We start from the raw sequence: 16,568 nt of genomic DNA, 5'->3' as shown, positions 1-16,568 counted from the left end.
TAAAAATTGCCAGTGGTAGAGAATCAATCACAACCATTATTAATTTGTTCCAATGGTTAACTAGTCATTGGTTAACTAGTCATTGGGCGAAAGAAAAAGAAAAAAGAGTGATTCCATATCTCAACAGTTAGGGTACTCACCTGGGAGTGGGAAGATTTTTGTTCAAATCCCTACTCCAAAGCAGGCAGAGTGGGGATTTGCACCCTGGTCTCCCACATCCTGGGTGAGAACTCTAACCACTGAGCTAAAAGTTGTAAGGGCAGCAGCAGAGTTTTGTGCAGGGCCTGATCTTTTATGCAACCTCTGAGGCTGCCAACCAGATTGGGCCCCACAGGCAAGACTGGTGTGGGAGAATGCCTCATTTGATGATCTTGCATGGACTTAGATGTGAGCTAGGCACCCAGGCATTAGGACAGGGAGCTGTGCAGTGTCAGAATTTTAGGTGTATTGGGGACTTTAGTGGCAGAAACTTGGATGCCTAGGGACTTTAGGTGCTACAGGATTAGGAAGCAGCTAAGATCTACAATCTTTTGAATATCTACATTTTGGACTTAGGCACCTAAAGTGGCACTTAGGTGCCTAAATCCCTTTGTGGATATAGCCCAAATGAAAACTGTATTTGGCAGAATAGTAGACACCACTTCATTTTATAATATGTCTTTTTTCTTTTCTTTTCTTTTCTTCTTTTTCTAAACAGAATGTTTACTGAACAACTCTTTTTTTCCAAGTTGGCAGGAGTCTGTCTATGAGAACAGATGGGTTGCAACTAACTTAGCTCAATTTCCTTTCTCGAAAATGAAGACAGGACCATTAGAAAGAGATCAGGCAATGTGTCATAAATATAAAGGGAAGGGTAAACCCCTTTGAAATCCCTCCTGGCCAGGGGAAAGCTCCTCTCACCTGTAAAGGGTTAAGAAGCTAAAGGTAACCTCGCTGGCACCTGACCAAAATGACCAATGAGGAGACACGATACTTTCAAAAGCTGGGAGGAGGGAGAGAAACAAAGGGTCTGTGTCTGTCTGTATGCTGGGTCTTTGCCGGGGATAGACCAGGAATGGAGTCTTAGAACTTTTAGTAAGTAATCTAGCTAGGTATGTGTTAGATTATGATTTCTTTAAATGGCTGAGAAAAGAATTGTGCTGAATAGAATAACTATTTCTGTCTGTGTATCTTTTGTGTAACTTAAGGTTTTGCCTAGAGGGGTTCTCTATGATTTTGAATCTAATTACCCTGTAAGATATCTACCATCCTGATTTTACAGGGGGGATTTCTTTATTTCTATTTACTTCTATTTTTATTAAAAGTCTTCTTGTAAGAAAACTGAATGCCTTTTCATTGTTCTCAGATCCAAGGGTTTGGGTCTGTGGTCACCTATGCAAATTGGTGAGGCTTTTTATCCAACATTTCCCAGGAAAGGAGGGGTGCAAGTGTTGGGAGGATTGTTCATTGTTCTTAAGATCCAAGGGTCTGGGTCTGTAATCACCTAGGCAAATTGGTGAGGCTTTTTACCAAACCTTGTCCAGGAAGTGGGGTGCAAGGTTTTGGGAAGTATTTTGGGGGGAAGGACGCGTCCAAACAGCTCTTCCCCAATAACCAGTATTAGTTTGGTGGTGGTAGCGGCCAGTCCAAGGACAATGGGGGTAATATTTTGTACCTTGGGGAAGTTTTGACCTAAGCTGGTAAAGATAAGCTTAGGAGGTTTTTTCATGCAGGTCCCCACATCTGTACCCTAGAGTTCAGAGTGGGGGAGGAACCTTGACACAATGTCTAGAAATTGTTTATCTCCTAAAAAGGGCATACAAAAATTATTTTCAAATTCAAGTCAATCATTGAAGCTGTGCTGGAGCTTCAAAATGGATTTAAAATACATACTGTAGCTAGTTTTAGAACTCTTCCCTGATCATCTTAGCCTGCTTCTGTTTAAATACTCTTTTTCTGTGAGAAATTCACCTCAGTTTCCCACATCTGTGTTCACAGATGGAGCTACTATAAAGACTATTGCCAGCACTGAACAAATAACTGCATGGCAGAAATTAAATAATTAATGTATTAAATGCTTATTCCTGCTACAAAAAGAATATATCTTGCCATGACTGGCAATTTCATAAACTACCAAATTAATAACAGGATGTATCTCCACTAGAACAAGCATTGGTGGACTGGCCACCTCTAGATTTTGTCTCTGGTAGATGGCTGATTGTAGATTTTGGCAACAGCCATTGATAATTTCCAGACCTACATTTCATTTTGGTCTCAATGGAAAATATTTGTATAATATAGAACCATGGAAATTAGTACAAGTTCTGTTTAATCAATTCATTTTTTCCACATTGTTGGAAATCACCATTGTGCCCAAAATACCCAAACACTTTCATGGGGGAAAATGGCCCTAAACTTTCACAAGGTTTACCCCACTTCCATAAAATTAAAACATTGACAATTCATTTTTTTCACCTCTAGCACTTTCCTGAATGGCACTTTGCAAATTAGGAGCTAGATCCTCACCTGGTGTAATTATAGGCCCCATTGACTTCAATTAAACTACAAGAATTTACTCAAGTTGATGATCTGGACCCCAAGTGCTTTGGGTAATAAGTGTCTAGCGGTGCCTGGTATAATTAGTGGGTTCAGACACTGATAATCTTCCTAATTAGCCTTGGTAAAGTGGCAGGTAAACACGTCTAACAAGGATTTGATGGCAACGTTCGCGGGTAGGACCATGCATTCTCACCGTATTATATAAAAATCTGCAGGAAGAAAAACAATTAAATTGTGTGTGTGTGTGTGTGTGTGTGTGTGTGTGTGTGTGTGTGTGTGTGTGTGTGTGTGTGTGTGTGTGTGTGTGTGTGTGTGTGTGAGAGAGAGAGAGAGAATGACCCAGGGTCCAGTCCCCCTGCTCCAATCACTCTTATTATTTATCTTCAGCGGAAAAAGCTTCAACAGGAGAGACTGAAGGAGCCCCACATTGGAATAACTCCACATTGGAATAACGCCACATCTGGAATAACCCTAGCTCTGTCATTACTCTCCTGCGAGGTGGAGACACCTGTTCAATTTTTTTTTCTTACACTCTAGCAGAGATGGGGAAATTAAACCTGGGTCACTCCCGATCCAAGTGGGTGTGGTTAAAAATTACAAGGTGGGTACCACCACCTTCTCATCTTGGATTTTAAATGAGCCTCTAAGCATACCTGTGGGATGGAGCCCTGCACATGACTTAGGTGGCCAAATGCTTGTTTTTCCCTGTTTCATAAATCACTTTGAGGCTTAGGTAGGAGATGTGTGTCCGGATGCCTAAAGGGAGACAGCAGTGCACGTGCCCAGAGGCAGAAACTTAGATGCCTAGGGAATTTTTACCCTGAAAAACAGGTGTTGAGTTTAGATGCCTACACGGTTCAGCAAGAGTTCAGCAAGGATCACAGTGGAGCCAAAACAGGGACACAGCCGCCTAAGTACTTTTGTGGATTCCACCCCAGGCTCTAAGTGGCCCAGACAGGAAAAGATTTACAATGTTCTAACATTCCCTAATTATCTACTGCCTTGACTTACATTGTTAATTCTTCCTGAGAGATTTTATACCTAGTGACTGCCACAAACCTTATTACAAAACAATTGATACTCAGACACTTGGGGAACAGAAACAATATCTATTTGTCAGATGTGACCAGTCATAACAAACCAACACATCTCAAAATTCAAGTATGATTTTAAAAAAAAATAACCCATAGAACCTGCAAAATAATTTGAGGAAATCATGTTCTGGTCATCAAACTGAATCCTCTGATTCTGAAAATATTCATTGCAATTTATTTGCTCAGCTCTCTTTTCACCACAACTTCCCTGTTATACTTTATGTTCATCCTTACTTAATAGAATATCATGACAATTTGAGTAATGCATTGATAAGAGAAAATGATACAGAGTTCATTCATATTCTTGACAGTTTCAATACTGTAATTTCATCATTCTTCAAAATATGCCTCACCATCAAATACTTTCTTGTAAAATATTAACACCTTTAATGAAACCAAACCAGTGCAGAATGGTTCACTACATTTGTCAAAATGTAAAAAATTGCTGCACTGTATCTAAATGTGTTACTGTAATTTAAGTGCCAAAGATGATAATACCAACACTTCATTTAAATGGTAATAGAACTTTAATAAATGCTGTCTCCTCATATGAGGCAATGTGGTCCAGGTCAGTAGAAGCATGTGAGTTCTAATTCTGTCTCTTCCTGTGACTGCTGTGTGCTCTTGGGAATGTCATTAACATCTGTGTCTCACTTTCCCTGTAGATAAAATGTGGATAATAATCTTACTTTCTAACTTTTCAAGATAATGTGAAATTGATGTACATACAGTCCTTTTAAGATATATATCACTATACAAATGTGATTTCATCGGAAATATTGAGGGCTTATCTACATGTAATGCTGACAGACCCCGGTCGTTGGTGGGTAGGATTGAACCTGCGACCTCTGGAGCTTACTGCATGAGCCTCTACTGCATGAGCTAAAAGCCAGCTGCCTATAGAGTAGTCTCTCTCTCACCATACCCAGAAGGTGTGGGAGTTACATACTTCCCCTAGCTGAGGAAGCACATCCCGAGCTTCAGAGACCTCCCAGTTGAAATCCCGGATGAGCCCCCACTTTTAACGCCAACAAGACCTCGGTCATCAGTGGGGAGGATCAAACCAGGGACTGCTGGAACTTAGTGCATGAGCCTCTACAGCATGAGCTAAAAGCCAACTGGCTGTTAGCTAAGGCTGTAGAGCAGACTCATTTTATCTCTCTAAGTCAGGGGTCTCAAACACGCGGACCGTGGGGTTATTTCCTGCGGCCCGCCAAGCTCCCCGTGCCCCCCCACTCCTCCATAGTTATTTCTTGCAGGCCGTGTACCCGCTCCTCTGCCTACCTCCAGGTGCTTCCTGCCACCAAACAGCTGTTTAGTGCTTTCCAGGAGGGAGGGGGTAGGAGCAGGGAGCCACGTGCTCAGGGGAGGAGGCAGAGAAGAGGCAGGGAAGGGGTGGGGTCTCATGGAAGGAGTGGAGTGGGGGCGGGGCGGGGATGTCAGTGATGCAGCCCTCGGGCCAATGTACTAGTCCTCATGTGGCCCTCTTGGTGATTTGAGTTTGAGATTCCCTGCTCTAAGTGGCCTCAGTGCCACTAGATGCCACTCAGTGCCACTATTCAGAGACCACCACACCCAGGAGGTGTGTGTGTTACATACACACAGCTTTTGTGCTGATTTAAGTCTACAGGGTGAGTTACTATGCATCAAGCCAGTGAATCTACAGTGCACCATCTTGTCACACAGTAATATCCCAGATAGTGACATAAAGGAAGGAGTACAGAAAAGGGCCACAAAGAATAGTTAGGGTTTACCTTATGATGAAAAGGGTAATATTGCTAAGGGAGAGTCATGATGAAAGTCTATAGATACTTGAAGTGTTTAAATGCAAAGGAGATAGAGTAAGATTCAAGGCTGTAATAATTAGGAGTAATTAGGTGAGCTTAAGAAAGGGAAAAATAAGGTGAATATCAAAAAATACCCTTCTGACATTGTGCACTATGATCTAGCAAGCTTTGCTATAGACTCCTAAGGGATGTGATAGAAGCCTTATTTCTCAGGACATTTAAAAACACTTTAAAACAAATGACTAGAAAATGTACTGTAAGGAGTAAACTTGCATTGACTTGGAGTGGACTAGATGTTCTAGAAGGTCTTTTCCGTTTCTAACTGATTATTTATTTTGTTTGAACAATTATGTTTATTTTTCTCCAGGATCGAACTTTTATGTTTGATTCATTTTATACAGATACATCATACCCACTTGAGAAGCTACCATTTTGTTTTCCCAACACTTTCATTATATGAACTCCTACATTCAGAGTTTAAAACTCAGTTTTGAAAAATAATCAGAATGAAAGTTGGCACGTAAGGCCTCTGTTGAGAAGTGATTATTAAAAAGATATTTGTTTATAAAAATATTAACCCTTCTCCCCATTTGAACATTATTTATGCAGCTATTTGCAAAAGACCAATCTCTTATAAATTGAGTTGGGCAAATAACGGATTTTTTGGTTCATCTTTAATTTGGAAAATACCAGTAATTTTTAAAAAAATGTGCAGGTCAAATGAAATATTTTATCTCAAAATCAAAACATTTTCAATTTTGACCATTTTCAAATGTTTCTGAATTTATAAAATAAATTAAAGGGAAATTTTGAACTAAAAAGTAGTTTCAAAGTGAAAAATCTAAAAGGTTTGGTTTTGAAAATATCAAAATGAAATGTTTTGATTTTTCACAATGGTTTTTCCACAACAATTTTGAGAAATGTTTCAATGTTGTGCATTTGTATTATTCACAGAAAAAAAAGAACTGGCCAAAAAGTTTCACTTATGATCTACTCATATGATCTTCTCTAAGCAACAAAATATTATCTTTATTTATTTTTAAAGAAAAATTAAATACTAAATTAAATGCATACCAGGGGCCTCATGAAAACAAATCACACACAATTTTTACCTCCTTTGGTCCAGATTATTACAATTGAAAAAACAAACAAAAACAAACAAACAAAGCAACACAAAGTAACAAAAGACAATTAATGCCTAGTTACACTGTTCTGCCCTTTTAAAAATATATGGAAATTAAGGTTAGAATAATTGTTGTACATTTGATGTCTTTTTAAACATTATTAATTAAATATAATTTTATGAACTTGGCTTCTTGGGACTGATCATCGCAAGAGAGCCAAACACCATCAGCAGGTTAAGTAAATGAAAATCTGAGTCCAGGACCGAACAAACTGATTATTATAAAATAGATTTAGGTGTATAGATACTGTGGTGATGGGTGGCAGACTAAAACCCAAAGATAGACACTCACTAAATTGCCTGCAGTAGGTACCCAGGACTGCTGAAATCATAATATTAGATGGTTTAGGTAACAGTAATATTTAACAGGATCAGGAATTACAGAGATAATGTAGCCTGTGTTCAGGGCTTACCTGTCATAGTCAGTGAGCTATAAAGGTTCCTATGGTTCATTTGCTGTCAAGATGGGCTTTTCAAGGGATATTATTGTAAAAGACAGTTACTTAAGCAGTACATTTTTCTGTCCATTCCCTTTCCTCTATATCACATTCACAATCTGACCACCCAGCCCTTGCAGAGGAACATAGTAACCCTGGGAAAACTGCAATGATAGGCTTATTTTTTGCAAAACAGAATGAGTCTGCCTGAAGAACTGGGGCTACATTACTCTGTTTTAGCTCTCATGCCCATCTTCTTTCAAAACTAGGGTGGTAAATATGAACTAAAATACCTTATCCTATATGTCAGTCTTGAATAATTTGATGAGCTCCATACGATTATTTTTCTGTTGGCATTATTCATCTCTCAGGTTACACGAGAATAGAATTTTGTCCAATCTATGCATCATTCAATAGCACCAGAAAATCCTATATTAAAGTAATTCTGCAAAGCATAGCAAATCAACCGAGACTTACACTTGCAGCACAGTTTTAGGATCACCAACTTCCCCTCCATCACCAATTGTCAGTGTGTCGTAGCCAATCTCCAGATCAAATTCTTCAAAATTTATCTGAATAACCTAGTAGAAAAAAATATGCTCTTAAAAAGTAAGAAATTTCATTATGAGATGAGTGAATACAGATACCTTTCAAACAGCAAAAATAAAACAAAACCCCAGATAAGTAATAGCTACACATATTAGTGACATTTTATTTGATACTACCCTGTTGTTATTAACCTGCAAAATTGGTTAATGCAATATTCCATGAAAATAAAATTCTTTTTTTATGTGGCACCAGTTTGCTGGCATGCTAGAAGTACCTATTATGTGGTTATTGTACTTTTTATATAGTACTGTAAAATTGTATTATATTTCCAATGTGGTACCTTCACAGGGCAACATAATTACTTACTGAGGGTGAAATTCACTCCTGCCCATATTAAATTTAATAATTTTGCTTTGTCCAGGAAATTCTGAAGAGATGAGGACATCATTTACACACCCCATGCCTACAACCAAGTTTTGGTGGTACAAAGAAGCCTTTGAAGACATTATTCCAGCCTATAGGTTAAACCTGTTACATATTTTTATGAACTTGTAAAAAACATGACTTCCAAAGGTGAACATTTTGTTATGCCTGTGTCAAGGTTCCTTCCCCACGCTGAACTCTAGGGTACAGATGTGGGGACCTGCATGAAAACCTCCTAAGCATACTTTTACCAGCTTAGGTTAAAACTTCCCCAAGGTACAAACTATTTTACCCTTTGTCCTTGGACTTCCACTGCCACCACCAAACGTTTATCTGGGTTTATTGGGAAAACGTTGTTTGGAAATGTCTTCCCCCCCCCCCCCGAAATCCTCCCAACCCTTGCACCCCACTTCCTGGGGAAGGTTTGGTAAAAATCCTCACCAATTTGCATAGGTGACCACAGACCCAAACCCTTGGATCTTAGAACAATGAAAAAAGCATTCAGTTCTTGAAAAGAAACATTTTAATAGAAGAAACAGTAAAAAGAATCACCTCTGTAAAATCAGGACGGTAAATACCTTACAGGGTAATTAGATTCAAAACACAGAGAATCCCTCTAGGCAAAACCTTAAGTTACAAAAAAGACACAGAGACAGGAATATTCATTCTATTCAGCACAGCTTATTTTCTCAGCCATTTAAAGAAATCATAATCTAACACATATCTAGCTAGATTACTTACCAAGTTCTAAGACTCCATTCCTGTTCTGTCCCCGGTAAAAGCATCACACAGACAGAGCCAGATTCCTTGTTTTTCTCCCTCCTCCCAGCTTTTGAAAGTATCTTGTCTCCTCATTGGTCATTTTAGTCAGGTGCCAGCGAGGTTATCCTAGCTTCTTAACCCTTTACAGGTGAAAGGCTTTTTCGTCTGGCCAGGAGGGATTTTAAAGGTGTTTACCCTTCCCTTTATATTTATGACAGCCTGTGTATTCTAAACTCCAGTATGACAGATAGTTAACTATGTGCAGCATGCATGTTATATATTATGGAGAACAACTGTCAGCTCCATATTGAGTGATGAGATGAGTTTTGAACTTAAAGCAGTAATTCAACCACTTTGTTACATAAAAATGCAGCATACCTTCTCCATCAATTGCTTAAGCTACATTTAAAAAAAAAAAGGAAATAACACAGGTACCTCAAACTTCCTATATAATTAAAAATAATTGAACTCTTGTGCAAAGGTTACATTTTAAGGTGTGTGGGTGTTTTTTTTGGGGGGGAGGGGACTGGTTATGTATATATGGAGAAAGAGAACTGATAATTTCTCCTTCAGCAGCAGCTGTCAGATAATGTTCTGCTCCAAATGATTCCACAAGAAAAATGCCATCTTTCAAAATGGCTGTCATCTTCCCATTGTTCTCAACAAAACTGAAGCCAGAGCTGCCCTTAGTTAGATGACTATTATGAAAAGGGCATATTTTTACCGTTGCTCTGAATGTGATTGAGTGTCCTCTCCTAGAATGATAGAGGCCACCAGCACTCCGAGACAGCTTGACTTCGTGCCTTTTAAGAGCATTTGGAGGTGGTGACCATTTTCAATAGGACTCCATGTGTTTTCTGAAGGAGATAATTTCATGCACCAAACCCCGCTGAGAGTAACTTTAAATGAAAAACAATGGGAAAAATTACCTTTGACCCTAATTTTTTTGTTTCAGAAGGTACCAAATCTATTCCAGAGAGAGGGCTGTAGGGAACAGAAAACAGGGGCATGTGTGTGCACATGCATCCATGGATTAATGTAGTAGCAGAAGAGGAAACTGATGTGTGTGGGGGGGAAGTGTAGTTGGTAATGGAGGGAGGAGGAAAACTGGTATGTGTTTCAGGGAAATATAAAGGACAATAAGAACATAGGATTTCTGAGGGAATGCAGGGGACTATAGGACGATGCAAGAGGCAGGGGAAATTTGCAGGACAAGAGCTTTACACTACTCTGCCAAGCAAAGCAGCTTTAAACTCAGCTTCAGTGGCCAATATACTCTGTCTCATTTGGCTTTTCTAGAGTGGAGTAAAACAGCCAAAAGTAAAGACAGTAAATCTGACCATAAAAGCTGAAAAATTAATAAACAGATTTGAAGTTGATACTTCATATCTTCAAATCATTAGAGATATCACTTGTTAACATTTTCATTGAGTTCCTCATTTATGGCTCATATATGCAATTTGTAAGTTAAAAAACCTTGGAAATTCCCAGACAAAAATATGTTAAGATTGAATTAAGATCAAGAATTCATATCAGCAATCTGGGCTAAAATACCTTATACAGCTATTGTAATTATCCAAAACCCAAGCATTATAAACTCAGGAAATAAACGGTTACCTATATGCACTGTAATTCTTCTTTGAGATGAAAAGGGGAGGGAGAATTGCTTATGGAATATAACAACAAGAACAACATTTTTCATTCTTCAAGTGGTTGCAAGCATTTATTTCACTCAGGTGACTCACACCCAGTACTGACAGGAGGAGGGGCTCAGAGTCTATTTAAACAATGACTTCAGTACTGCTTTACCAAAGTCTGCATCTGACCTAAATGCAGTGGTAACTACATAGCACTTGGTAAAAATATGTACTGAAGACCAGGTAGCAGACCTGCAAATGTCCAATATTGAAACATCACTGAGGAGAACTATCCACATTGTTTGGGCCCTAGTCAAATGAGCCCATAATCTTTATGGAGGTATGGTCTGAGCTACTTCAGATGGGTCAAGGGTAACATATGGCCATAGTATTGTTCAAATAACTGATGGAACTGTAAATTTCAGAGAGAGTGGAAGTCAAGTGGCATTAACTGACTAAAGTCATTAAGACCATACAATCTGAGGTTAGTTCAGGCGTTTGGCTGAATAGTATCTTTTGCAAGATTTCTGAGAACAAATGTCAAAACCAAACTCCACCCCCCAACCCCCCCAAAAAAGGCTCAGTGGAAGCTGTGCTAGTCTTCTATATTTTATCCATTGGATAGCCAGATCAGCTGTCAGCCTGAGACCTGATCAACCCCCAATCCCATATGTGTGGGTAACACAGCATGCATAGATCAAGTTGTGGAAGAGGAAACCAAGTAAACGTTGGTCAAATATGGGGGTCTGATTCTCATTTACACTCAGCGTAAGTTATAATTAACCCAATTTAGCTCCCCTTTCCACTGGCAGAGCAGAACAAAGTGCCAGCAGTGTAAATGAGACCTGCCCCATAGTTCTGATCAACCAACACTTAGATTCATATTTAAATGTGTATTTGTAATCCAAAGTGCTGGCTGCTGAGAGAGATGCAATGGTGCACCTTTTGCCCTATACCTAAAAACAACGTGCTTGAATTTCAGCATGAGTAGAATAATTGACATCAGTGGAACTACTCACATGTTTAAAACAAAGCATGTGCATAAGTATTTGCAGGATTGGGTCCTTAGTATAGTCCCAAACCTGTATCTACCCAGAAGATCACTCCAAATGGGACTAACATTTCAATTATATCACTCATGTTTATGCAGAAAAATCAGGGTCACAACTATTATTTTAAATCATTTTATATATAATGCCTGTAACAAAGTAGCTTGTAATATTCAGTGAATATTAAAAAAAAGAGCTCCAAGCTTATTCATAGAGAATCCTGCCCTTTGTTAGGAGTGTTAGTGACAATGTAGGATTCAGGTCTGTATTTTTGCATGAGATAGAATTTTAGGTCTTGTTTGCCCGTTCGATTCTTGATACACTAATATTCTTAACTAATACGCGTGAACAAAAGGATCCTTACTAATATGTTGTCAAGGTTCTTCCCCACTCTGAACTCTAGGGTACAGATGTGGGGACCTGCATGAAAGACCCCCTAACCTTATTCTTACCAGCTTAGGTTAAAACTTCCCCAAGGCACAGATTTCTTTCTTGCCTTGGGAACCAGCTTAGGTTAAAGGCTTGGTAGCTGTACTCTGATTCCTGCTACCTACTGCTGGTTCTAGATCTTATTCCTGTCTGTCATGGATTTGCAAGTGAGACTAAATCAGAAAATACTGACCAACAAAGCAGGGGATGAATCAGTCTAAATACACAAGTAATAGCAAGAAGAAAAGGAGTACTTGTGGCACCTTAGAGACTGACAAATTTATCTGAGCATAAGCTTTCATGAGTTATAGCTCACTTCATTGGATGCATTCAGTGGAAAATACTCAACTTCAAAGGAACAAGGTGGCTTGTGTCACAAGTTTTAGCTGTTAAACTTTAGAAACAGGATCAACTAGAGCAGTGGCCCTGTATCCCTTTCAAGAGTCTGATTTTTATATTGTGTACCCCAAATTTCACTTCACTTAAAAACTACTTGCTTACAAAATCAGACATAAAAATACAAAAGTGTTGAGGCATACTATTACTGAGACATAGGTTACTGTCTCATTTTTTACCATATAATTACAAAATAAACTATTGGAATATAAATATCGTACTTACATTTCAGTGTATAGTGTATAGAGCAGTATAAAAAAGTCATTGTCTGTATGACATTTTAGTTTGTACTGACTTTGCTAGTGCTTTTTATGTAGTCCGTTGTAAAACTGGACAAATATCTAGATTAACTGATGTACCCCCTGGAAGACCTCTGCGTGCCCCAGGGGTGTGCACAGCCCTGGCTGAGAACCACTGATCTAAAAAAACCTGGCTGAAGTCTGAAACCCACCCTCCTGTTGTCAATCAAGTGGAAATTTCTGGTTGTCTGGTTCACTGGGGAAAGAGAGGCAAGATAAGAAAAGGAAAATGTGTCCTGCTTATATTTATATTCCTCATATCTTCTCAGAATGGCTAATTGCTTTTTGCTGAGGATGACTGACTATTTCCCAGTCAAGATATGACGAATATTTATGTCAGATTATGAAGCCTAATGAAGTCCTGTAGTTTGATTGATAGGCTTTACCTCAGCAGTAATTTTCCAGAGAAACACGGCTCCCACTATCAAAATAACTGTGTTAATAATATATTTGATTACTATAAAACTAGTAGTTTCAGTGAAAGATATATTGATACCATCATTCATTAGAAAACCAGTCGGTGGTTTTGCATAATCTTGTTCATCAGAATGTTTTGTCACTGTTGCAAAAACCTGGAATGGTTTGGATCAGGCTCTCATTTTATCTAAACCCCAACGGTCAAACAGATTGGAACCAATGGTTCAGTTTTGAGTTGTCTCCAGCATTTATTGTACACTCAATCCTGGTCCAATTGAATTTGAAGAGTGTTTTCCCAACATCTTCAGTATGGTCAGAACCTAGGCCCTGATTTAGGAAAATACTTAATTACCTGAAGTACTACAATGAGTTTTAAGAACATGCTTAAGTGTTTCCTTAATAACGAGGTTACATCCTAAACAAGAATGTAACTTAAGTGCCTAGAAAATCAGAAAAACAATACTGCAATCTGCAAAGCCTGAGTTAGGCATCTGGACTCCCTATACAATGCATGGGGAGAGATAGGTACCTACAGATGGGATCCAAAAAAACTTCAGCACACTAGCCTGGGAGCTACCTGAGCTAGCCAATGGGAGATGCTGATAAGAGGGATAGGTGCCCAACCGGGGTGCAGGAAGGTGCATCTCTCTGTTTGTGATCCACATCAGGAACTCCTCTGCTGGAGTCAGGTGGTTTAGATACCTAAATTGTTTCTTGTGAGAATGAAGGCACTTGCGTTACTCCACACAAATCAGCTGGCAGTGCCCACCTTGTAACTTTTAGCCCAGTGGTTGAATACTCATGGGATGTGGTAGACCCAGGTTCAATCCCCCCTTCTGCCTGAGGGGGAGAAAGCATTTGAACAGGGGTCTTCCCCATGTCAGAAGAGTGTCCTAACCACTGAGCTATGGGATATTCTGATGTCGAGGCTCCTTCAATTTCTCTTATTGAAGCTGTTCCATTTTGGACAAAACTTAGTCATTCAGCAACAGTGAGTGAGAATGGCTCTGTAGCCTGGTGGTTGGGTCACTCACCTGGAAGGTGAGGCACATAGGGTCCAATCCCTCTCCACCATGACTAATTATTTATATACAGTGGAACAGCTTTAATTTGAATGACTGAGGGGAGCCCCACATCAGAATATCCTATAGCTCAGTGTTCAGAATGCTCTCTTGACAGACTGAAGACCCCTGTCTAAATCCTTTCTTCCGAGGAATTGAACCCAAGTCTCCTACATATCGGGTGCATGCTTTAACCACTGAGCTGAAAGTGAAAGCCCTGGATTCTCCTCCAGCCAGCTTCTGAATGGGACCTGATCTGGCAGGCAGCCACTGCGTATGCCTACTAGATTGTGCCCTGCAGCCAAGATAGGCAGCAAATACCTATCTTCTCTTGGTTAATGGATCATTTGGGGGCTTTGGTATAAGACAGGCATCCAAAACCCTAGAGTGAGGCACAATGGTGCATTACCAGACACAGAAACATAGGCATTTAAGGAAATTTTACATTGAATAATTAGGTGCCAAATGAGTTTAGGCACCTAGAGGATTATGAGATACCCAAGCAGGAGTTTTGTAACTTGCTATGAAGCCTAACTCTGCAAGTCTGGGAGTTAGGCATCTAAGCCCCCTCAGCTCTTAGATGGAGGTGTCATCCAGGCTACCTTCCCATCCCATGTCATGAATTCCATGTGAAGAGACCTCCACAATGCAGCAGATAGAGCTGCTATAACTCCCAAGAGCAGTGGGAGATACTAAAGCCACTGACCTCTTATTTTCACTATGGAATTTTTCCCATTTCTGAGGGCTTTAGGCAGAGATTTTCAAAGGAGCCTACTGAGGTTAGATACCCAACTACCCATAGATTTTCAAGGGGATCTGGGCACCTACCACTCGTAGGCCCCTTTGAAAATTCCACTCAGTGCACTCAAGTTCATTCATTCTGCATTTGTTGGTGCATTTGGCCCATGCTTAAATTTACACTATAGCTGCTGGTTCAAATTAACTATGAGATTCTAATACCCTGAGAGTATTGCTTCATCTGTGTTTCATCATTCATCTACTTTGATCCATAACTGTCAAATGAACCTAATTTGGGCTCAAATATATTCTCTCTATTGTAGCATGATAACTCATTTTTGTGGCATGTTTTACTGCATCTGCATTACTAAATGATGATATACTTAATGAAAATATTCTAAAAATAGAAAGATTAGCTCCATGTACAGAATATTCTTAACATTTTATCCCTCCTTTTAATTTTTGTCATTTGTGTCTTACTTTGTCTTTATTCATTATTTTGCTATCAATGAACTGGGAAGTATACTTACATCTGAAAGACTTAGTCCATTTAATTACCCAGGTTAATGGGAAGGGAATGCAATTAAAAGTAAATAAGTGCTGGAGCAAAGAATCATACATATGAAAGAGGATATTTGGAAGAAAAGGGTGCTGCAGAATACAAACCAGAAAAAAGATCTGTGAGCATGTGTTGAAAAATCCCTGAACCCTTCAACCCATTTAGCAGCAGTGATTAAAAAAATAACAAAGGCAAGCAAGGGTAATAAATTGTATTACTAGAGGTTATGTTATAGGGAAAGATCAAGATAGTTGATAAAAGAGCAGACTTCATGGCAACCTAATTAAAGCTTTGGACATTATGAAAGAGATTGATAAACTTTGCTCACAAATAACTTTGTGATAAATAGAAAACAAACAAAAAGATATGAGCTGAGACTGAAGAACACATGGCAGAGCTGATGCTTAAAAAGGCCACCAGAACAAAACAGAAATCTAAGAGTATTTCTGTCAAAAAACAAGAAAACATTGTCTGAAAAATAACTGTATGAACTCTACTCTAATCACTTGCCCAGTATTCCTGCTGCCTCATTCTTCCTCCCCTCCTTCATTCTCCTTTTCTTTCTCAGTCTTCCCTCAATCATTTTCCCCTCTCTTTTCTTCAATCCCATTTTAATCCAATTTCCCCATTACCCATCCCCCAAAATAATCACTTGCATCACCAATTTTATCACACAAGCCAGAGCTACATTTCCCCACTTGAGAGAATTTGGACCAATAAATCTAAAACTCTGAGCTATGGAAATTTTTGCCACATACAAATGCGCGCGCGCACACACACACACAGTTTCACACTGGGAACATGAGGTGGTATAAACTGACATAACTCCATTGACCACAATGAAGCTGTGGGGATTTACTCCCTGATAATCTAGCCTATGATCTCAAGAATGAGGATGTATCACAGGTAGCAACTTTTGGGAATGTAGTTTTATTCTCTGTTAGTATTTACTGGAAATGATCTAAAAAATCTAATGGCATTTGACAGGTATTTGTTTTTTTTTTTTTTAAATACAGATTGGGAGAAAGCATTTTTTTAGCAAGATCCATTAGCCCAATTCACTAGTTGCATGAGAAATTTGCTAACAAAATGCTTGGAACTCTGTGAAATGTATTGGTATGGTTTGCTGCAAATGACAATTTACTGAATTCCACAAATAAATTGACATGGGTTTGGTCTGGAGAGCATGAGAAGTGCGATTACTCAAGTC

General features: G+C 39.1%; 1 protein-coding gene across 2 annotated transcripts in view; it reads right to left on the bottom strand.

Moving 5' to 3' along the window:
- The window catches only part of CSMD3 (CUB and Sushi multiple domains 3), a 1,240,207-nt gene that overhangs the window by 613,308 nt on the left and 610,331 nt on the right, over window positions 1–16,568 (bottom strand). For both annotated transcript variants that reach the window (XM_084620231.1, XM_084620232.1), the window contains one exon: window positions 7,517–7,620. In XM_084620231.1, the coding sequence (XP_084476357.1) occupies window positions 7,517–7,620 (104 nt within the window). The remainder of the gene's footprint in view (window positions 1–7,516; window positions 7,621–16,568) is intronic.

This window comes from Lepidochelys olivacea (genome assembly GCF_965140295.1).
Source record: "Lepidochelys olivacea isolate rLepOli2 genome assembly, chromosome: 2".
In the NCBI taxonomy this organism is placed as follows: Eukaryota; Metazoa; Chordata; order Testudines; family Cheloniidae; genus Lepidochelys; species Lepidochelys olivacea.
Note: the sequence above shows the minus strand (reverse complement) of the source record. Positions and strands in the feature narration are given on the sequence as shown.